At 36.7% G+C, this 24,733-nt stretch overlaps 1 protein-coding gene across 1 annotated transcript in view; it reads left to right on the top strand.

The window, feature by feature from the left end:
- LOC149774861 (neural cell adhesion molecule 2-like) overlaps positions 1–24,733 on the top strand; it is a 125,516-nt gene that overhangs the window by 97,581 nt on the left and 3,202 nt on the right. Inside the window, exon 8 of the mRNA XM_089944669.1 lies at positions 9,435–9,725. Coding sequence (XP_089800795.1) covers positions 9,435–9,725 — 291 coding nt within the window. The remainder of the gene's footprint in view (positions 1–9,434; positions 9,726–24,733) is intronic.

Here is a 24,733-nt window from a genome sequence, read left to right as displayed (position 1 = left end):
ATATAATTAAACCTTAGGTAAAATAAAAAAATGAGCATATGATTAAAAGGTTACTTCATTTGTATGGGAAAATGTGAACTCGTTTTATCGGAAGGATATACTGCACTCACAAGTTCGTGCAATATTCCATCCCAAAACTCATTCATATTTTCCCATACAAATGCAATAACCTAAAATACCACTAGTTAAGTGATTCCTACAATTTTTGTTTCCACGTCCATTATTAAATTAATCACATGGCTTTGTAGTGGTATTTACATGCTAATTAAATATCCTATGGCTGTATTCAGTCATTCCAAGATAACACCTGTTTGAGGTCAAGATTCTGCAGACCAAATCAGATAACCAAGGCTCATCATCATCGTCATCATCATCCTCAGTTCCGTAGTCTGGTAGACTTGGTGCAAAGCACAAGACCGAACAACCAGCTTGCTTCATTCCTCTTGATTTTCCATCTTTCTCATTGATTCGCTCAATGTTAAGCCTGTCCATTCTTGAATGTTATCTTCCCACCTCTTTCTTTGCCTGCCTTTCTTTCTTCTTGCTTGCACAGTGCCTTGCAGGATTGTCTTGGCAAGTCCTTATGATCATGAGACATGCCCATACCATTGCAGTTTACATTTTTTCACTCTGATCAGGAGGTCTTAGTGAGGCCCAATGGCTTGTCTGATCCTTTTGCCGTTATTTCTTCATTGGTGACATGGTCTTTGTATGTGATGCAGAGGATCTTCCAGAAACATCTCATCTCTGTGGCCTGTATCGTTTTCTCCAAGTCAGCAGTTATGGTCCATGATTCGCAGGTGTAGAGAAATATGGAGATCACCAGTGAGTGCATCAGTCTGACTTTTGAACTGCTTGCAATGTTCTTGTCATTCCAGATGGGCTTCAGTTTTGTCAGCACAACTGTTGTCTGTGCAGTCCTGGAGAGTATTTCAGATTTGAATTAATTATCTGCTACAGTTGCCTCCCAATACTTGAAGCTGTGGACAGTTTCTAGCTTCGTACTTTGGACCCTGATGTCAGTACTGATGCCCTTGGTGTTGTTGGTCATCATTTTGGTCTTCTTTGCACTGATTTCCATGCCGTAGGTTGCAGAGGTTTTGTCGAGGCACTCTACTAAGCTAGCTAATTCTTGCTCATTTCCTGCTAGTCCATCAGTTTCGGCAAAACATAAGCTGGTGTCTGTTCTGGCTCCGATGCTGACTGTAACTTTATGCTTTACAAGCATGTCAGTCATGATTCTCTCCAGAAAGATGTTGAATGGTGTGGGAGAGAGCAGACTGCCGTGTCTGACTCTGACTGTCATTCTGAACCAGTCCCCTATGCTGCCATTGAAGTATACTGCACTGGTGGCCTTGTCATAGAGCTGCTCTATTACTGTGATGAGGTTGGCATTGATGTTGTACAGTCTCATGGTCACCCACATGGCTGCATGTCCTACCCTGACAAATGCCTTCTTGAAATCCATGAAGGCATGGTACAGATCTTGCTGGTGTTGGAGGTACTTTTCACACAATATCCTGAGGTTGAAGATCTGCTCTGTTGTGCCACGCATTGCTCTGAAACCTGCCTGTCCCTTGGCAATGGTCTTTTCAGCCTGTGGCTTTAGTATGTTCCAGTATCCTCAACATGACTTTGCTTGGATGCCTTATGAGACTGACTGTATGGTGGTTTTGACACTGTTGCAAGTTGCCTTTCCTGGGGAGGGTGATGGTCAGTGATAGGGTCCACGGCGATGGCCATATTCCTGTTTGCCAGATCTTGTTGCAGATGTTTGTGAGGGGGGCAATCATTGTTTCTCCCCCAGCTTGGATCAGTTCTACTGGGATGTTGTCCACTCCTGCTGACTTTCTCTTTTTCAGCAATCACACTGTGGCTTCTACTTCTTCACGTAGGATACAGTGGTTGTCGTTATTTGCTCCAGGGATGTTCGTTAACCTCTAGATCTATTGTGGCTCAGTGGTTGTAAAGTTCTGCACAGTACACTGTCCATCTTTTCAGAATATTGTTTTTTTCTGTGAGGCAGTTTCTGGCTTTGTCCTGTAAGGAGGCAACCTGCCGTTGTTTTGTGCTTGTTATATCTTGGACCAGTTGATATGCTTTCCTGCTGTCATTCTTTTTCAAGTTTCCCTCAATGTCTTTGGACTGTTCTTCTATCCAGTTCTCTTTTGCTTTTTTATGCTTTTCTTGACTTTCTGGTTGATTGCCTTGTACTGCTCTGCTCCTTAAGTATTATTCTTTTCTCCAGTTCCCTCCTCTTGTCACAGAGGTTCAGGACCTCAGCTGTGACCCAGGGCTTCGCGACTGGGCAATTTCTACCAAGGATCTCGCTGGCTGTTTTGGTCTGTTGAAGGTGGTGATCAGTGTGTCCACGTTGGTATTGCCAGCATAAAGGATGGTGAGTGATGCAGATTTCCCACCAATCATTGCCTGGAAGGCTTCTGCTACTTTGGGATCCTTCAGTTCTCAAGATCAAACTTTATTTTTGTGTATCTCTCTTTCTTTACCGTCTTTTGATGTAGCTTGAAGGTCATCATTGCCAGATCATGGTCACTTCCTATGTCCGCTCTTGGAAAGCTTCAAGTTTTGGCGATGTTTGTACTTGATTGTATGTGCCTCTTTACCATGATGTAGTCATTCTGACAGTGATGGTCTCCACTTGGACTGTGCCATGATCATCTTCTGGATACTTTGTGTTGGCCGAAGGTGTTTGCCAGCATAAGGTCATTGTAACTAGTGAATTCCAGGAGTCTCAGTCCTCTCTCGTTTATTTGTGCATTGCAGCAGTTTCCAGTTCATGCAAGTGTCTTCGCCTGTCTTCGCATTCCACTTGCCTAATGCACAACCAGAATGGCTTTCTTCTGTGTTTTATTTATAACTTCTTGTAGCTGGACTAGAAGTCTTTCACATCCGCTTCATCATAGTCTGATGATGGGGCATATACCTGTCTTATGTGATGTTGAATGGAGTTTCCCTGAGGTGGATGGTGATACGCTGGATGTTCAGTGGTATCTGTTCATTTAATATGTAAGCTCCTCAAGATTTCCTACTGCTCTCAGTGTTCTCACATTCCAGGTACCAATGGTGATGTTGTTCCTGTCACAAATCTTGCTGCTCTAAGCGCCAGTCATATACTTTCCACCACCGCCCTGGTGCATGACGGAAAGTGCAGCCCTTGTTGAACCAGGCAACAACTGGGCCAGCATGGGATAAGTAATGGTTGGCCTTTTTCATGTAGTGTTTCCTAATGCTGCTGCTGCCTGGTGGAGCCCAACCCTCTCCAGGCCTGACCACAGCTGATTTCCTCCAAGTTGAGCTGTTAAGGCAGCCTTTCCGCTTGGCTGTTGACTTTGTCTCAAAAGTTCTTCTGCCCAATGATGCCGTGTTAACATCACTATTTATCCATAGCTGGAAAACTGGTGGAGGGCGGGAGCATCTACCTTCCCATGCAAGTCTGGATGAGGCTACCAATAGGGAAATGAGGCTACTCTTGGTTATTATGAATACCGTACCATATAGTTAAAGGATATGCCATTGTAAATTTCTCAGCCAGTGACATTTTTTAACTTGACAATGGAACCAACAGCAATTTAAAGTACAACTAGCATGAGCAAAGATTAAAAACAATTACAGCCTAAGTATAGCAAGAGTACATGCACTTTAAACAAAATCCTATTTGTTGGGAATGAAGAGGTCCTTATACTTGCAAAAGAAAATTAGACATCATGTAAAATGGTCATTCTTGGGATTTAACCTACTGGAGATATATGGATATAAATATTGTGAATATTGAAACCCTGAAGGAGTATGGTACATATTTTCTTAGTTTACATTTACTGTTTCATTTATTAATGTTTTCTCTCAGTGACAAAAGCTTCAGTGACGTGGGGGCAATAAGTATAAAAAAAAAGAACCAAAAAATCAACAAACAGCTGAACTCTCTCTCTCTCTCTCTCTCTCTCTCTCTCTCATATATCGGAACATATTTGATTTTGATCACAAAGTGCAAAAAGAAAAATGTGATGGAATATATATGCATCCTTCTCTCTGTATCTCTCCCACCCCCACCCCCCGGACAATGCAATTTAGTACAGTGTGGCCCCGCTATAACGCGAATTCAGATATAACGTGGTTGTGGTATGGCTCCCGAAAATTTCATATATGTATTTTTCTTGTGCACAAAAAAAATCTTAAAAAGTATGAAAAAAAACTTACAAAGTTGCTTATCATTTTGGGATAGAGATCGCATATGAATAAAAAATGCAAGACGATCGTGGCTTGGCTCCTGAAATTTTATATGTATTTTTCTCGTACATGAAAAAGTATTTTTCTCGTACAGGAAAAAGTACTTTTTCTTTCTTCTTAAAAGTAAGAAGAAGAAAAAACCGCATAAAAAGTTAATTCTAGGATCGCGTAGGTCTTCGCCAATGTCGCAAACTTGGATTGTTTTTCCTTATTGGCTGCAAAACATACCTTGTGGCTTTTTTATTTGTTGGCAACATTGTTGGCTGTTTAAACTTTTATATACAACCATTGGTTTAGAATGCAGAAATTCAGAGGCCCCATGAAAGGAAGCCACAAACTAGATATAAAATGCACTGAAATTTATCTATTGTTACATAAACAAATTCTTTGTCTATGCTGACAAACCATCTGAACAGTGCATTGTTATATCATAATCCGCTTATCCTGACATCTAGCATGAGTTCTGTATGTTGTGAAATATCCGATTTTTTGTTGTTGACATTTCTGGTAACGGAGATCAACTGGATGAGGCATTCTTTCATAATCTGTCTTTCATCGGATTTTCAGCCTCTCGCTAGTAATTAATAAATTTACAAAGACTGGCATTTGTGTGTGGATGGTAAGTAAAATTCCTCTTCTTTTCACTCAGAATTAAATCCTTCAGAACACTCACGTTTTCTGTCATAATCCATGTCATCAGAACACCTGCGTCTCTATCGTCCGTTGACCCTTTGTTAATTTTCAGATGCATGCATAGAAGGCAGCATCATGCTGCTACCACAAATGTAAAAAAAAAATATATAAAAAATTCTTATTGGCTTATTCAGCAGGCATGGAGGGACAGTAACTAGAATAGTCTAAACGACGGCCAATTCCTTTTAAAAATATATCCAGATAAAACAGTTTACTGAAATTTCAAAGGAAACAGATTACCTTTGAAGCACCGACTGTTATGAAAACATACTCAGCAAATGGAAAAAATCCCCGTCTCAATCATGCAGTATAATTATTTGATGTTGCCGCCACAATAAGAAATGGGCATTCATTTGGTTCTCCAAAGCTGTTCTTTAGCGGCGACTTCATAAGTGCATGCACCCTTCATCAAAGGAAGCCGACTACACTCTTTCAATAACAGCAAAGAAGTTTTCTTCAAAGGAAGTCGGTATCAAACTTAAATAAAAGTGATGGAATCTGATGGATTTTTGCATTTTCCAATGTGACTGGAACACTTTAACTGTGCTGTGCAAGTTTCTTTTTGTAGGGAAAAAAGTTATGCCAACGGTGGCTTAAAACGCAAAATAACTTTTACCGACTTCGAATGTACTTCAAAGTAAATGTGCATCGTCATTCATTACGTGATTGTGCTATGTCTTTTCTCTGAATTCAGACCAATATGACCTGTTACAAAATTAATGAATATTTTCGATGGAATCATTTGTATTGTGGATTCAATGTATATGATGAGGTTCGCAGGTGTGTACACTGCGTTGATACTCTGATCATGCTATACATTAGATATTTATATATAAACGCTTAAAACAGTATTCACGTATATGTACCAATACATGGCTCTCTAAATAAAGTAAACTATTATATGTCTTCTCTCTTTTCACTACAGGTGTATTTCTCATTTAATATGCATTAATTCAAGATAGCAACTGTGCCGACGAAGCACATATTTTTTTACCTCCCGCATTTATTACCCCCCCCCCCCCCATTTTTTTTTTTGTGGGGGTTACATTTTTTTTCAGCTGACTAACTTGGTTGCATATAACACGGTTCGGTTCATAACACGGTCGGATTCTATGGCTCCCAACTACAGTGTTATAGCGGGGCCCCACTGTATTAATGATGCAATTTCCCTAATGCTGGTAATCTGAAATAGCATACAGTGATACATTTAATATTTATGAAACCAGAAGTTATAATTTAATTCCACACAGCATCACACGTTTTATCTTATCTGTAACTCAATAAATGTTTGGGTCACCGTCATTATATGTAGATAAAAGTACATAATATGTTTTAAAAACTTCTTGTGACATAAATTAGGTACTTTTAGTTTCATTAAATGATCCTGACTGGAAAGCTTACTGAGTTACAGGTAGGATAAAATTTGTGATGCTGTGTGGAACAAAGTCAAAAACACAATCTGAGGTCTTGATCTTACCTCTTATCTTCAGCATGGACTTATATAAGGATGAAGGATGGAAAATTTGCCAGATTTGGTGATTCGACTTATACTCTGCATTGACTTGTAGGATTGCAAATATGGGTTACTTATTGTGGTGGTGGGGAATAACTAGAGGGGAAAAAAAATCAGCTAGCTAATTCTTTCCCTGAGGAAAGAACCAGATAGCTGATTCTTTCCCTGGGGAAACTTTAGCAGGGGGGGAAAGAATTGGCTGAACACTGTTTAAACTCAGTTGCTATTTGAGCTGATAATAAGATCGCTCAAGTTGAACAAACTTTATTTAGTGGCACCATCTGTAGATGATCAGCGTTGCTAGTGGAAAGTGTCTGGAAGAGGATGACGATGATGTCGTTGATTTTATCACCGACATCAATGATGCTACATCAGCTGACCATCTTGATGATAGCATTAACAATCTAGTAGTGTACAACGATGCTTGACAAACAGACAAATCCAGCCCAGAGATTTTCGCAAGGTATGCATAAAAGACAGACGTTATCTAGGTCACACAGTGATACACTCAGATTCCTAAAATCATCAGAGATACTTTCCATCTTTTGGTTGTCTTCAATGGCATTGATACACATGCTGCAAAATATTGGTATTCCGGCAATATGGATGCGGTTAGATTTAACAACTTCGTTGCACATGCACAGAGGGAACCACATGAATTTATTACAATCAATCTACGTGATCCTTGATCATGATATCACATTCATCTTGATAACATTTTTGGTTAAAAGACCTGTCACCGGCAGCTGCTATTTTTTAGCTCATGGTCCAGTAATCACGCTGTAAACAGTGATGCAGATGATCCTTGATGATCTACCACTGGTCATTCCCTGAACATCTACAGCAGCAGGCAATGACAGTGCTGGTCTATGTTCCAGTCTCCCTGACACGTTAGAGGCTTTGGTTTTTCCTTCACAACCTTGTATATCCATTTTCACCTGGTCTAATTGGGTTCTCTAATTCGGAGACCTAATGGTCTGTCCAGCCTCTCTGCTGCTTGTTATGAAGGCAGCATTTTGGCAATCCCAGAATATCATCTCTTACCTCCTCTGGTTAGCACAATAAAGTGCAGGCATCTTTGCTCTGTGACTCATAGTTGCAGCACAAAGTGTCCTAGAGAGACACCATCATTCTGTAATTCTGTTGGTGAGTATATTTATTTTTTTTATTATCAGATTTGTTACCAGATTAACACATCAGCCTACCTGTCTAGCTGACAAATTTAGCAATAATGTAGCTGTTTTGTTTTCATAATGTTCTCTCTCAAGTGAGATGTATTGTGACAGACACATGTAGCTTCCAAGACTTTACTTTATCAAGTGATAAGTACACAGAATTAACAAGGTGGGTCCAAAAGAGTGCATGCATATTTACATTGTAGGGGAGAAAGATGTCCACATAATGTAGAATGTTTCAATAATGTAACAGTAGCAGTAGGTAAGAAAATGCTGCTGTTAAAATGTAGTTTATTTTTGGAGTACTTGGTAATCTAAATGAGTATTACTCTCCTTCCATCCTCTCTATCTAATCATTATTGTTTCCAATGAAAAAGAAAGTATTCTATCCCAATTTGTAGACAGTAAGGATGACATTTTACCAATCCACTTGTTGTGTATATGTTGGGGACATTGATTTAAATGAAACATTAAAAAATAACAATTTCTCATTAAGAATTTTATTAAATTCATAGAGATATGGGCTTGCATAAGAATTTGTGAGTTAATTTCAATACTGTTAGAATTGTTTCATCTCCAAGTTTTGTCTAAAGTGAGACAGAAAGAAGCCTAAAGCAGACATAACATAACTATTTACGTGTGGATAAGTGTCTTTCATTTATAAATTATTACACAATATTTAACCGTAAAATAGTGGTCTGTGTTAATGCCTTGCATGTAAATCAGTCACCTGCTACTTTCTTGCAAGCATTAATTGATTATTGATTGTTAGGAAATTCTGGATTATTACATTCATTGGTCATTTTCATATTTACAATTAATGTGAAAAATTTGGGATTGCACTGGTTTTATAATCCAAATTAGAGTTTGCATTTTTATATTTGAGATTCAGAATGTTATGCTTATATGTTATCATCTGACACTATTTTAGTAGATATTTCCTTCTGCATTCTAAATACCTGTTGGAAATACAAGCAAGATGTCGAAGCATAAAACAGCACCACCCTACTACTGACAGACTTTCAAATTATAGAAAGGCTATCAGATTGATATAAGAATGGATAATGTAGTTATATCTTGAGACTGTCTGAGACAGTTTTAGTGATCATCTGTCGATGATAACAGGTTCATGATTAAAGACCATGACAAAGAATTTTGGAAATGCATTTAAGATAACATTTGTACATGTTAACTAAAACGAGAGAAAATACTTATGTTTCAAAATTTGGTATAATTATAATTTCTCAGCAATGTTACTGATGGTTTCAATACTTAGTAAGACATGGACTTACCAGAAGTTCAGGGAAATTTCTTGAATTCCTGGAAATTCTTTTTGAACATTAGAATGTCAGTCCCTCTATAAGAACCCTTGTTGTTAGAGTTATTGCTCTTTTTGTTCTACTGCTTGATGAAATGCATTTAAGATAACATTTGTACATGTTAACTAAAACGAGAGAAAATACTTATGTTTCAAAATTTGGTATAATTATAATTTCTCAGCAATGTTACTGATGGTTTCAATACTTAGTAAGACATGGACTTACCAGAAGTTCAGGGAAATTTCTTGAATTCCTGGAAATTCTTTTTGAACATTAGAATGTCAGTCCCTCTATAAGAACCCTTGTTGTTAGAGTTATTGCTCTTTTTGTTCTACTGCTTGATGAAATGGTGGAAATGGTCACAGGAGGCCCAGATGATAGATCTTCAGAATTAATTTAACATATTTTCAGTGAAAATTTATAAATTGTCCAATTTGAAGAAAGATCTTCTGATGGCTTATCATGCACCTATATCTTTTCTTTTTGTAGATGTCCCTGACATTCCTGCCAATGTAACAATTACAGATGTAAAACAAACAAGACTGACAGTGCAGTGGGTTGCAGGATATAATGGTGGACTAGAGCAGACATTCCATATTATGATTAAAGCCGGTGACATCACAAGAAGTGTGTATGCACCTGATCCTGGATATGGGAAATCTGGGACTCAGACAATAGAAGACCTCATTCCCAACACAGAGTACAGCATATCCATGTCAGCCAACAACTCTATGGGGTCAAGCAGTGTGAGCAGTGTAATAGTCCTAATCACACTTAAAGGTATGCTTTGGGGTCAAGCATTGTCTCCAATGTGATAGTCCAAATCACACTTAAAGGTATGCTTTGGGGTCAAGCAGTGTGTCCAATGTTATAGTCCAAATCACACTTAAAGGTATGCTTTGGGGTCAAACAGTGTGTCCAATGTTATAGTCCAAATCACACTTAAAGGTATGCTATAATAATCCAAATCACACTTAAAGGTATGCTTTGGGGTCAAGCATTGTCTCCAGTGTAATGTCCAAATCACACTTAAAGGTATGCTTTGGGGTCAAGCAGTGTATCCAATGTAATAGTCCAAATCACACTTAAAGGTATGCTTTGGGGTCAAACAGTGTATCCAATGTAATAGTCCAAATCACACTTAAAGGTATGCTTTGGGGTCAAGCAGTGTGTCCAGTGTTATAGTCCTAATCACACTTAAAGGTATGCCCTAATAATCCAGATCAAACTTAAAGGTATGCCATAATTGTCAAAATCACACTTAAAGGTATGCTTTGGGGCCAAGCAGTGTCTCCAATGTAGTTGTCCAAATCACACTTAAAGGTATGCTTTGGGGTCAAGCATTGTCTCCAATATAATAGTCCAAATCACACTTAAAGGTATGCTTTGGGGTCAAGCAGCGTATCCAGTGTAATAGTCCAAATCACACTTAAAGGTATGCTTTGGGGTCAAGCAGTGTATCCAATGTAATAGTCCAAATCACACTTAAAGGTATGCTTTGGGGTCAAGCAGCGTATCCAGTGTAATAGTCCAAATCACACTTAAAGGTATGCTTTGGGGTCAAGCAGCGTATCCAGTGTAATAGTCCAAATCACACTTAAAGGTATGACCTAATAATCCAAATCAGACTTAAAGGTATGCCATGTTAATCCAAATCACACTTAAGGTATGCTTTGGGGTCAAGCAGTGTCTCCAGTGTAATAGTCCAAATCACACTTAAAGGTATGCTTTGGGGTCAAGCAGTGTATCCAATGTAATAGTCCAAATCACACTTAAAGGTATGCTTTGGGGTCAAGTAGTGTATCCAATGTAATAGTCCAAATCACACTTAAAGGTATGCTTTGGGGTCAAGCAGTGCATCCAATGTAATAGTCCAAATCACACTTAAAGGTATGCTTTGGGGTCAAGCATTGTCTCCAGTGTAATGTCCAAATCACACTTAAAGGTATGCTTTGGGGTCAAGCAGTGTATCCAATGTAATAGTCCAAATCACACTTAAAGGTATGCTTTGGGGTCAAACAGTGTATCCAATGTAATAGTCCAAATCACACTTAAAGGTATGCTTTGGGGTCAAGCAGTGTGTCCAGTGTTATAGTCCTAATCACACTTAAAGGTATGCCCTAATAATCCAGATCAAACTTAAAGGTATGCCATAATTGTCAAAATCACACTTAAAGGTATGCTTTGGGGCCAAGCAGTGTCTCCAATGTAGTTGTCCAAATCACACTTAAAGGTATGCTTTGGGGTCAAGCATTGTCTCCAATATAATAGTCCAAATCACACTTAAAGGTATGCTTTGGGGTCAAGCAGCGTATCCAGTGTAATAGTCCAAATCACACTTAAAGGTATGCTTTGGGGTCAAGCAGTGTATCCAATGTAATAGTCCAAATCACACTTAAAGGTATGCTTTGGGGTCAAGCAGCGTATCCAGTGTAATAGTCCAAATCACACTTAAAGGTATGCTTTGGGGTCAAGCAGCGTATCCAGTGTAATAGTCCAAATCACACTTAAAGGTATGACCTAATAATCCAAATCAGACTTAAAGGTATGCCATGTTAATCCAAATCACACTTAAGGTATGCTTTGGGGTCAAGCAGTGTCTCCAGTGTAATAGTCCAAATCACACTTAAAGGTATGCTTTGGGGTCAAGCAGTGTATCCAATGTAATAGTCCAAATCACACTTAAAGGTATGCTTTGGGGTCAAGTAGTGTATCCAATGTAATAGTCCAAATCACACTTAAAGGTATGCTTTGGGGTCAAGCAGTGCATCCAATGTAATAGTCCAAATCACACTTAAAGGTATGCTTTGGGGTCAAGCAGTTTATCCAATGTAATGTCCAAATCACACTTAAAGGTATGCTTTGGGGTCAAGCAGTGTCTCCAATGTAATAATCCAAATCACACTTAAAGGTATGCTTTGGGGTCAAGCAGTTTATCCAATGTAATGTCCAAATCACACTTAAAGGTATGCTTTGGGGTCAAGCAGTTTATCCAATGTAATGTCCAAATCACACTAAAGGTATGCTGTTTTATCGTTTAATCACCATTTTAATGGCATTTAGTTAAATATCATTCAGACTACTGTTAATGCTGACTCATAATTGGTACATCCATTTCACTGTATTTCAAGACGGTATAGGAAGGTTTTTGAGGACTCTGAAAGTGTTTTGTGGTTGCAAGAACTATCAGCTCATGTGACCTATAAAACTGATGAACTTGTCTAATTGAAAATAAGTTATTTTTTCAGAAAAGTTTATAAAATATTACTGGCAATTAAAATGTGATTAAAATCAAATGTTTTTCCTTCGAGGCATTTAATATTCACCGAAAACTAGTTGGTAGACTTGCCCAAGATCACCACCACTTGCATGCTTACACATGCCCATACTGACATAATTTCAACCTCACATATGTTAAATAAAACAAAACTATAAGAAGTTTCCATTTTTAAAATGCATTGGACTGTAGAATATTTTCAAAGTTTGATGCAGTCTTTTCTGCTTTCATAGGGTTCTCAATAGATGCACATCCTTGGGTTTTGACCAGTGGAATTTAAATTGTACCCATTTCTGACACTTGGAAATTCCAAAATGTGTGTTTTTATGATGACCTAAGCATCAGTCTTAATTAACCTGTGTTGTTATAAGTAATATCAGGATCAAAGGTGGTTCATGATGGCTTTCAAATCTGCTGAAAATATGTGGCTGATCTTAAATTTAAATTTTACCCATTTCTGACACTTGCATAAATTCCTACTGAGTGTACACTGTTCATACATAATAGACTGTATGTGCCAGTGATTGATATTAGTTAGATTAATATTTCTCAAGGAACTTATGCAATAATCTTAAATGGAATTTTGGAGTAAAATAAAGTGAATATGTGCTATTTAAAGGTATATGTAATCAAACTCTCCAAAATGACACATAAAGCTACAAAAGGTGACTCACAGCACAGACATGACATATGTGAGTTGTACTATAGATTGTTTGAAATGTGCAATAATCTGTGGAAATCAGACTATGAATGCTGACACCTTATGCAGCAAGCTGTTAATTGATTACTGTTGTAATATGGAGAGTTGAGGCCTGATAAAATGGGGGTGTTATAAGTAATATAGAGATCAAAGGTGGTTCATGATGGCTTTCAAATCTGCTGAAAAGAATTGGCTGAATTTTTTTTGCATTACACAAGACACTTATAGGCCCCTAGACTCAGAAGAAATGAAAAGTTAATAACAGAAGTGAGAAAAAGAATAAATCCCTAATATTGTAACTTACATGCTAAGCATTGGTTAGAAAACACTGTACAATTGTTTCCGTTTATTTACCATGAGACAAGAAATCTTAAGCATCAGTTTGCTGCATGAATAACAAATAATCCCAGCTACGAGATCATGACTCAGAAACAAATGGCTCTTGAGATTTCGCTTTTCACTCTTGCAATTTACAGTCTGACTGCCAAAAAGATCATAATTGCATTTTATATATGAAGCGAAATCTAACTTCAAAGAAATTTTGCTGCTGATTACAAACTTGCCAATAATCTGCAAAAACCCTGATTTAAACATCCATTTGAGGCAGTAACCATGACTTAAACATCCATTCAAGGCAGTAACCATGACTTAAACATCCCATTCAAGGCAGTAACCATGACTTAAACATCCCATTCAAGGCAGTAACCATGACTTAAACATCCCATTCAAGGCAGAAGCCATGACTTAAAACATCCCATTCAAGGCAGTAACCATGACTTAAACATCCAATTCAGGGCAGTAACCATGACTTAAACATCCCATTCAAGGCAGTAACCATGACTTAAACATCCCATTCAAGGCAGTAACCATGACTTAAACATCCCATTCAGGGCAGTAACCATGACTTAAACATCCCATTCAAGGCAGAAACCATGACTTAAACATCCATTCAAGGCAGTAACCATGACTTAAACATCCCATTCAAGGCAGAAACCATGACTTAAACATCCATTCAAGGCAGTAACCATGACTTAAACATCCCATTCAAGGCAGCAACCATGACTTAAACATCCCATTCAAGGCAGTAACCATGACTTAAACATCCCATTCAAGGCAGTAACCATGACTTAAACATCCCATTCAAGGCAGTAACCATGACTTAAACATCCCATTCAGGGCAGTAACCATGACTTAAACATCCCATTCAAGGCAGTAACCATGACTTAAACATCCCATTCAAGGCAGTAACCATGACTTAAACATCCCATTCAAGGCAGTAACCATGACTTAAACTGCCCATTCAAGGCAGTTTGTTTGATTTTTAAAAACCCCATGCATCACAGTGATTTATTTATTTCCCTGCACTTTTGCTTCACAGTGGAACAATACTACCTACAAATTATCACTGTGCCATAGTAGGCATGCTGATGACAAGTAGCTCCACTGTGGAGGAGCTGGTTAACACTACTGAAATTTCAATAGCCAGTGAATGAAGACCACCCATGGAAAGACTGGGACAACATGAGTAATTTACATTCAGATACCATTCAGTTATCAGTCATCTTTATTTTGTTCACATATTCGGACAATACAAAATAATTTCATAAGTCTTGTATAATTCAGTACATTGAGAAGAGGTTGATCGACTTCTTTTGCAAAAAATTTATGTTCCCATATGGAAAGAACTTATAAGTGATGTATAAGTGATATATTACTTGCTAACTGACCTTATGCCAGAAGGTAGATCACTCGGCCTACCAAACACCTGACTTGACAACGTCTTAATCTCTGACAAACATTCTATGAAAATGGCGGGTGTGATAATATTAAAAGATACACCATATGATATTGGTAAGCAGTATTTTCCAAATGAAATAACATTGAGACAGAGACAGAAAGCGCGAGCATTTATCCATCGCTTGCACTTCTCTAAGTTACATTGGTATGTGGAGAACTCGCCCCGACGTTTATGGAGAAGTCGCCCCAGAGTGGTTGGAGAAGTCGCCCAAATTGGTTGGAGAAGTCATCCCAAAACTTGTCCTCCAAATAACCTTTTTATAACAGAATTAAGTCATCTTTTACATGATTCATATATATATTTTTATATATACGCGATCACAAAAGAGATATTAACTAAATTAAAGCAATATCATAGTAATATTTATAACGATGAAATTAAGTCTGTATATAATTTAATGAATGACGATAGTATAGTGATTACAAAGGATGATAAGTCAAACACTATTATTATTGTGAATCAAGGTGATTATGTTAAAGAAGTTGAACGTCAATTAGAAATTAATTAAAAAATTTAACATGCATTAATGATATCGCTAAAAATAATAATTCCGTATATGAGGAATTTGATCCTTTCCCTCTTTACATACGTACACCTCAGTTCTACACATTACCCAAAACTCACACAAATCCTGACCATAATTTACCTTTAAATTTTCCATGACGACCAATTATATCATGTTTTAAAACCTATCCAGATTTATTGATAGTGTTTTAGAACCTTTAATGAAATCACTTCCTTCTTCATTAAAGATACAACTACAGTCATTAAAAAGTTGAAGTCTATTCCACATATATCTGATAATTTCAATCCTGGTATCATTAGATGTAACATCACTATATACCAACATTCCGCATGCGGATGGTATTGAAGCGTGCAAATACTTTCTTGATAACAATCCTAATAATAGCACACTATCTAGCGAAGATATTTGTAAAATGATAAAAACTTATCTTGGAAAATAATTATTTTCAATTTAATAATACGAATTACATACAGAAAATGGGTATTAATATGGCTCCTATATACTCTTCCCTTTCATGGGTGAATTAGAAAAGGATTTTATTCAAAACGAAAAGTTTAATCCATCTCTTTGGTTCAGATTTTTAGATGACATATTTATGATCTGGAAGCGTTCAACTGAAGAACTGAAAAAAATTTTGATCGCCTAAATCATTTTCACCCGACGATTAAATTTACTTATACTGCATCTAGTACACATGTTTCATTTTTAGATGTAAATGTAATAAAAAATATTGATAACACCATCTCTACAAATATTATTAAAATGCATCTAATGATTTGAAGAGCAGAGCAAAAGGGACAGATAACACTTAGTTTTCGGTAAATACAGAAGCGGAGTTGATCAAATGGAAAAGTTGAAAAATTGCAAATTTTATAAATTTAATAAGTTATTAAGTTGAAAAAAAAATAAAAATAAATAAAGTCTTAACCATGTGGCTATATCTCAGAATTACTTTATATGATCCTTGGGGCGACTTCTCCAGGCGAAATGGGGTGACTTCTCCGAACCGTTGCGAAATTTGTAAATATATACAATAGCCGAGTCGATATCGACAGAAGCAGCTTGTCGGAGGAAAGTGGCGGACATAAACAGTGCCTAGAGGTGTGTATAATAGCGTTAACTGATTGGTCAATCGAGCAGAATGATTGACAACTGGCAATAGGTCAGCTGGCTTACCACATTACTTTTATATCACTTATAAGTGACTTGTACATGAAGGATTAGGATTTTATATGTAAGTTAATCATTTTACTTATACATGTAAATGCAAATTGAAAACATCCTTGTTGTTGAGCTTTTGTGTGGGGATTTGGGTTGATCTCCTGTCTTCCAGGCACTACATGTGGGTCCTGCTGGACTCAACTTCAGCCTTCAACCTCTCCATTGCTAGCACATACAGCGTGACCCAGCTATAACACGGTAGTTGTGAGCCATAGAACCCAACCGTGTTATAGACCGAACTGTGTTATAAGCAACCAGATCAGTTAGCTGAAGAAAATGATGCATGTACCCCAACAAATTTGCAGGGTGGGGGTGGAGGTGGGTAGGTAATAAATACGGGCGGTAAAATACATGCTTCACTGGCACAGTTACCATCTTAACTCGATGCATATTAAATGAGAAATACACCTGTAGTAAAAACAGTTAAAGCATATATAATATTTTTCTATATTTAGAGAACCATGGATTGGTACATATATGTGTGTACTGTTTATTTATACATGTCTTATGTATAGCATGAATAGAGTATCAACACTGTATTCACCTGTGAATCTTATCACATACATTGAATCCACAATACCAAGTAATCCCATCGAAAAAATCCACACAGATTTAAAATATTCAATAATTTTGTCACAGGTTATATAGGTCTGAATTCAGTGGATAAACATAGCACATTCACGTAGCGAATGATGAAACACATTTACTTTTCAGTATGACCCAAGTCGGTAAAAGTTAGTTTGCACTTTAAGCCGCTGTTGGTAGCATTTGTAAGCACAAACTTTTTTCCTGCAAAAGGAAACTTTCACGACACAGTAAATGTGTTCCACTCACTTTGAAATGCAAAAATCCATTGGATTCCACTGCTTTTATTTAAGTTTGGTACTGACTTTTTGAAGAAAAGTTCTTCGTTTTTATTGAGGATTATAGTCGGCTTTCCTTGATGAAATAACTTGCGCTATTGAAGTCACCACTAAAGGCCAGCTTTAGAGAACCGAACAAATGCCTGTTTCTTATTGTGGCGGCAACATCAAATAATTGTATGGCATTATTGAGACTGATTTTTTTCCATTTTCTTAGTACGTTTTCATAACCGTCGGTGCTTCAAAGGTAATGTTTTCTTTGAAATTTCAGCAAACTATTTTATCTGGGTACATTTTTGAAAAAGGAATTGGCTGTCGTTTATTCGATCATAGTTACAGTTCCTCCCTGCCTATTGAATAAACCAACAAGTATGATTTTTTTTACATTTGTGGTTGCGGAGTGATGCTGCCTTCCACCCAGTTTAACAAAAGGTCAGCGGATGATAGAGACGCAGGTGTTCTGGTCTGATGACAAGGATTAGTACAGAACCTGTGGGTGTTCTGAAGGATTTAATTTTGAGTGGAAAGAAGAGGAATTTTACATTCCACATACAAATATCAGTCTATGTAAATATGTTAATTACTAGCGAGCGGCCAAAAATCTGACGAAAGATAGATTAAGAGATAATGCCTCGTCCGGTTGATCTCCGCTACTAGAAATGTCAACAACAAAAGAAAGCGGATATCTCACAACATAGAGTACTCAAGCTCAATGTCAACATAAGCAGATTATGATATAACATTGCACTGTTAAGATGGCTTTTCAATATGGACAAAGAAATTGTTTATGTAACAATAGATAAATTTCAGTGCATTTTGTATCAGGTTTGCAAATTCCTTTCATGGGGCCTTTGAATTTCTCCACTCTAAACCAATGGTTATATATACAAGTTTAAACAGCCAACAATAAAAATAAAATCGCCAGATGTTATATTTTCCTCCGAATTAGCAAAATGCAGTTTGCAATATTGGCAAAGCCCTAAGCAATCCTAGAATGAACATTTTACACTTTATTTTTCATACTTTTAAGAAGAATTTTTTTTTTGTGTGTATGAGAAAAATACTTATAAAATTTCAGGAGCCACTCCACGATCGTCTTGTATTATTCATGTGTGATCTGTTCACCAAAATGATTATAAACATTTTAGGGTTTTTTTGCAAAGTTTTCAGAAAGATGTTTTTTTTCGTGTGCGAGAAAAATGGGTGTATATAAAATTTCGAGAGCCATGCCACGACCATGTTATATCCGAATTTGCGTTATAACAGAGCGCGCTGTTGCAGGGTCACACTGTACTTACACTCCCTAACTCTTTCCTCAGTTTGCAATATGGCTAACTTGAGTTCTTTCCCCTTTTCTGCTGCTTGTCTTACTTCCTTTTGCTCATCTGCTTGTCTTTCTTTCCCTCGTTCTGCCTTTCGTCTTTCCTTCTCTTCCTCTGCCACTTGTCTTTTTTTCCTTTGCTCTGCCATTTGTGGGTTTTGCCATTTTGGATAGGGGTATGGTGTTTAACATTATATCTTCACATGGAATGTTACTGGTAACTTGCACAGCTTAAGAATCAATCAGCATAGCATATTTTTGGTATCAACATTATCTACTGATTTTACATGTGTATTTTATGGACTTCATCAGAGTTATGACTCTTGCTGAGCAAATTCTGATCTTTACATAAATACTTTGAAATTTTGCTTGGAATCAGCATATCTCATATAGGTAGTAAAGATATTTCTGTCCTATTAAAATATGTATACATTATCTATCATATAATCTTGCTCTTGTGTTCTTAACCCCCACATCATAGTTATAACGATGGAGCAGAACAGAAACAAACAATAGTTGGCTTATGTATATATATTTGTTTATTTATTACACCATGCCAACCACCACCACCATCATCAGTATCATCACATCCTAAAACAACAACAAAAATAATTATGTTCATTTCCATTTAAAAAAGCAAGGCAAGGCACAAAAAAACTCTCCCGAAAATGTCTTTAACTTGGAACAGAATGTTTTCTTGTCTTCCACATTGGGATATAACCACAGTAGTAATGAATATGGATGATTCAGGATCTATGGGACTTTAATGTTAAAAGAGTGAGTTTGTACTATGGGGTCTATGGGACTTTAACATAGATGGGACTGTCTGGGGTCAGTGGGAATTTAACAAAGGGAATGTATAATGACAAGGGATTGAACAGGGTTGACGTCACAGTACTGGACACTGGGAAAACAATGGCAATAATGTTGCTAGTGGCTGACCTCAATCAGGCAGAACAATGTGGCAAGGGGCTGACCTGAATACGCATTACTCAAGGGACAAATAGAGACAGAGACAGAGAGACAGGGTTAGAGACATAGACATACATAGATTGATGGACATAACTCTTTCACACACAAACTATAAAACTGACTAGAATATTTTGTAGGCAAGAGAGAATAGATATCTTTTTGAGGCAATGGAGTGGCCCTGAAAGGGCCTTTAGGTTTCTTCTTCTTCTTCTTCTTCTAATTTCTGTCTTGTCTTTTTCTTTGCCACCAACACCTTATTTTCTCCACTACATTTTTCTTATTCTTTTTCTTCTCATCCTTTTCATCCTTCTCTTCTTCCTTCACCTCTCTCTCATCTTTTTTTCTCTTTTCATTTTCTTCCTCTTTCATAATTTTTCATTCCATCTTCTTATCTGCTCCTTTTCCTTCATATCTTCCTTTTCTTTTTCCTCTTTGATCAGTGCATTTAGTCTGTCTTTGGCTTTTCCATCTTTACATGATGGGGATTATAACACCATACTCACCTCTCACCTAGCTTTTGCTCCACCATTCCCAAATCATCTAAGACCTCCTGCAACTTGTTCAGTTTCTCCAAAATATTGCTGGCCATTTTTGTTATTCAGTGTTGAATGGTGCAAATGATGAACACTACATGTTATATACTTAAAGCACTGACGTGAAGGAAGACATCCCCTCTCACCAACTACACGATCACCTACCAAACAATCTACAGAGATAGTAGTGTTAACCTAAAATACATTTTTTATAAGCCAAGTCACTAATACCAACAAAGCCCACTACCTTTTCTATGAACACATAGTGGAAAGGAAAATTTTTATAAAAAATACACATTATCACCTACAATGACATCAGTTAAGTGAGTTAGTGTTTATAGTGACACTACCCTAAATTTCACACATAGCAAATATTTTGTACAGGGAGAAGGGTTAAAACACACACACATAAACATACACATGCACACATATACACACAAACAAATAAACACAAACATATGTGTGCACAAACACACAAACACACAATGTTTTCTTGGTAAATTAGAAGCTATGGAAGTTCTATCCATTAGTATAGAAATGTACACTTTTTTATCAGAAGGATTATACATGCCTTTAAATAAGGGATAATCTGGTACATCCTACATCCTACTATACAAGAATTCAATCCCTTGTGCTGTACATATTGTATGCTAGCTTCAGGTTGTTCTCTAGTCTTGGGGATTGGAACATCAAAGAAGGTGTTTCATCATACCACTGATGTTATGTGACCGAACATGATTGTCAAGGAGATAGCCATAATGCTTTGAGTCTCATTAAGTAGCACAAGAGTTTCACAAAGAATTGCTGTCATTTCTTTTCTGTCAGAAATATTCAAAATTGTAGAAAAAATGCATTTCATTTTAGATTGAAATGAAGACTTGGAGTCTTGATATTGTATAAAATAAAAGGAAGCCTGGAAATTTTTTGGTGCTTTGTATTCCACTAAACCTTTCACACTTCTCTGCCACTAAGTAATGTTATTCTGACACATTTTTATGAAGACCTTTAATGCAAAATGAAAGAGTCAAGAGAAAAGGAAAAGAATGGCAAAAGTATATGCATATATGTGATTCTACTGGAGGTAAAACAAAATTTTGCTTTGAAGGTTGTTTGCTGCACATACCATTTTATACAGTAGTTGAAATCTACTGCTTTTGAAAATAATACGAATTTTAAAACAAAATTTATTTAAAAAATAAAACTAAAAACTGTAGTTTTGCATATCTATCAACACATTTGGAAAACCAACCAGAACCAGTCAGCTGATACCGGAAATGATCCAAGAGTACATTGACTGGTACAATGGTGCATGTCACATCATTTGTTCATAAAAAGCCAACATATGTGCACAACATACTGTTTATTGATTACCTTGTTGTTGGAATAGGGGGAATTTAATGCCAGCACAAGATGTCATTGAGGTGGTACAAGTAATAAAGAAATAAAAGCTGGTCACAATGTCTTTTGAGCCTTTTATGGAAATCAACAAAATTACCAGAAGGTAGATAAGATGGAGAGACCAATCATTATTTTGGCAAACACTATAGTAAGTATTTTGATTATTGTTTTGTTTAATTTTTATTGTATTGTTCAAGATGATTTAAGAGGAATATTTAAGGGCAGCTCTTGCATTTTCTGTTCAATTCATGGGTAAATGACAGAATGTGTGCTTTCTTATGATGACAAGAAACAACCAAGAAATGTTAAAAGTTGAACAGGATGTGGATATCAGAGTGTTAATCATGTGCAGGTAAATAGTGAAGATCCTGAGTATGCATTGTGGATTTCAAAGGTGTGTTTCTTTTGTATTTCATGCACATTAATTAAGTTTAATCCCATGCTAAATTATGTAAGTTAGAACTATATCATAAGGTAATTAATTTTAATGTTAGGATAAATTATTCATAAAAGCATAAATCATGTATGTTTACTTGTTTATTAAGTCCAAATTTGTCTTTATTTTTTAATTTAAAGTTGTGAAACCTTCCAATAGATTTCTGAGTCATTAAAAAATGTCCTTCAGGATGAGACTCATGAATATATCTTGAGTCCAAGTCAAGACCTTCCTCTGTGACATGGTGAACTATTGGAGAGCAGTCATCAATCTTAGAAACCCAGAAACTACAAACTGAAGCTGGAAGTTCTTTGCAAGCTGAGCATAGGGTGTACAAGGGACAATGTTTTGCACAAATTTAATGGGGCGTACACCTGCCTAATCTAAAATTCATTGAAAATAACATACATGAATGAGGTCCAAAAGCTCTATATTTTTGGCTTGACCTGAAAAGTCAATGCAAGTTCATAGAGTAAAAAGCTTATGCACTCCAATGCCAAATTTATACATGCATTTTTCACATCCAGTGGCCAATTTTAGCAGCATGTGATGCTCACAGTCCAAATGCAAGCCATTTCCCTGAGTGATAATTTTGAGAAACCTTATATACTTATTAACTTCATGCAATTTAAAATAGTCGTCCTCCACACCTTTTTTTTATTCTACTTGCCTTGAACCCAACTGAATGATGCTATGGGTGCCCTGCTCTGCTTCCTTAACTACTGGTATTTCATTGGTTACATAATGGGAAGTGACTTTGGGAGGTGTACATGCCTCACATCAATTTCAAGAACAAGAAAAGCCTAAAGCAACAAATTTACAAATGTGTCCATATCTTCAATTATTAAACAATAATATTTCAAAAAGGCACATCATTGCCTTAACACATTAACCCCTAACAACGAGTTAACGTGGCAGGAGGTTAGGCAGGAGGTAGTAGCCTACTGCCGATCTCTGTGGCGTAATGGTCATGCATGATACACTAAAGTGGGTGGTATTATAGAAAGTTAGATGTGCTATACAATGATATCAGATAATCTGGAATTTCTAGTTGCACTACAAAATACAGAAGGAAAAACCTCAAGGTTTGGAATCAATTTTTTTCTATCCAAAATTGGCCTGTGGTTGGGATCCAATTTTGTGTACAGATTTTAGACTTTTGGTCTCAGATCTAAGGCAAACCAGTATGAACTGCAAACAGACAGGTGAACCTTTGCAAAAAATAGGATAAGATGGACATCTGGAATAAAGAGTGGTGTTGATACAAAAATAATGAGGGACCCCGAGTGGTCTAAAGCATTTGCCGTTATGGATCACTGCCATCTCACCTCTGTCTGCGCCGGTTCAAGTCTCAGATTCAGCCAATGTAGATATGTGAGAAAGCATGCCAGTAGCTTCTCGTGGGTCGGTGGTTCTTTCCGGGGTTTTCCTGGGTTCTTCCTCCACCATTAATACTGGCCGCCATATATAGCCTATTGTGAGCTGAAAAATGGCATTAAACCCCACAACAACAACAACAACAACAAAAATAATGGGTATGTTTAGGAAAAAAAAAATTTTATAAAAAAATCCAACTTTTATCTTTCTGCTTATGCACGAGCCAAATGGCCAATAAAAAATGATGTTTCTAACACAACTAGGCAGTATGTTATTGAAAGATCACCTGAGATTTGGTGTTTTCAGATGCATTTAGAAATAGCTTTCTAAATGTGTTTCCTACTCGAATTTCAGGCAAAAACGACAAGCACCTCCAGGGGATAATGTGTTAAGTGAAAAATATTGCCAGTTTACAAAACTATAAATAGCTGTCCTGTTATTACAGCATTCTAATGTGGATACAGAGAGCATATTCTCCATTCTTTGCAAAATACAAAGTGATGTAAGGGAAATTTTGGACCAGAGAACTGTTGAGAGTCTGCTTAGTGTGAAGCTTAATAATCACAGTGAATGCCATCAGTGGTCACTTGACAGAAACCTTGTAACGGTCACTAAAAATTTTGTCGTATGCTATTAAAAAATCTTGATATGAACTATGATGATAAACAACTCTCTTTTTTCTTCTCCATTAATTGAGTGGATACGGACTCATATTAATTCATTATTATTGTAATATCAGCATCTTGATCCAATTTATTTTCAAAACTTTCTTTTTTATTATACCGGTACTATAAAGAGAATACATATTATGGCAAAACATGTGCTTATTTTATTTTGAATCCAGTTGAAGAAAATTAAATGTATGCTGAAATAAACTCTACCAGTACTCCTTTAAAAATCAATCTAATGATCAAAACTTTTGCTGGTTCAGAATCCTGGTTATGTCACATGTATGTATGTGAAAGAAAAAGTGAACTTCAGATGAAGTAAAATTAAGGAAAAGAAAGAGAAAGAAAAACTATAATATGAAATGTGCTTTGCTAACATTTCAGCAAAACAATAGAAAAATGAAATGAGCAAAATCTTCTTCATCAGGACCATGTTGTTTCATTTTAGCGTAGTTGTCAACTGCATACTTGCACCTGCCTAATGTTCATATCCAATAGGTTTGATGATGACTTCCAGACCGTATCTTACAAAAATGATCTGTCATAAGTACAGGTTTAGACTGTTAAAATTTATTATGTGAACTCTGTGTTTGCTGTTATATTTTTTTGTTTTTCCTATTATATTTTTGTGTTAGGTAACATAATGTTTTGCAATAGGATGTTTAATTCTTTGTATTAAGAATCCAAGATATTTCTGT

Source organism: Sinohyriopsis cumingii, unplaced genomic scaffold (genome assembly GCF_028554795.1).
Source record: "Sinohyriopsis cumingii isolate HCF-2022 unplaced genomic scaffold, ASM2855479v2 utg000127l, whole genome shotgun sequence".
Lineage (NCBI taxonomy): Eukaryota > Metazoa > Mollusca > Bivalvia > Unionida > Unionidae > Sinohyriopsis > Sinohyriopsis cumingii.
The sequence above is the reverse complement of the archived record's forward strand: the minus strand, read 5'-3'. Positions and strand labels throughout refer to the sequence as shown.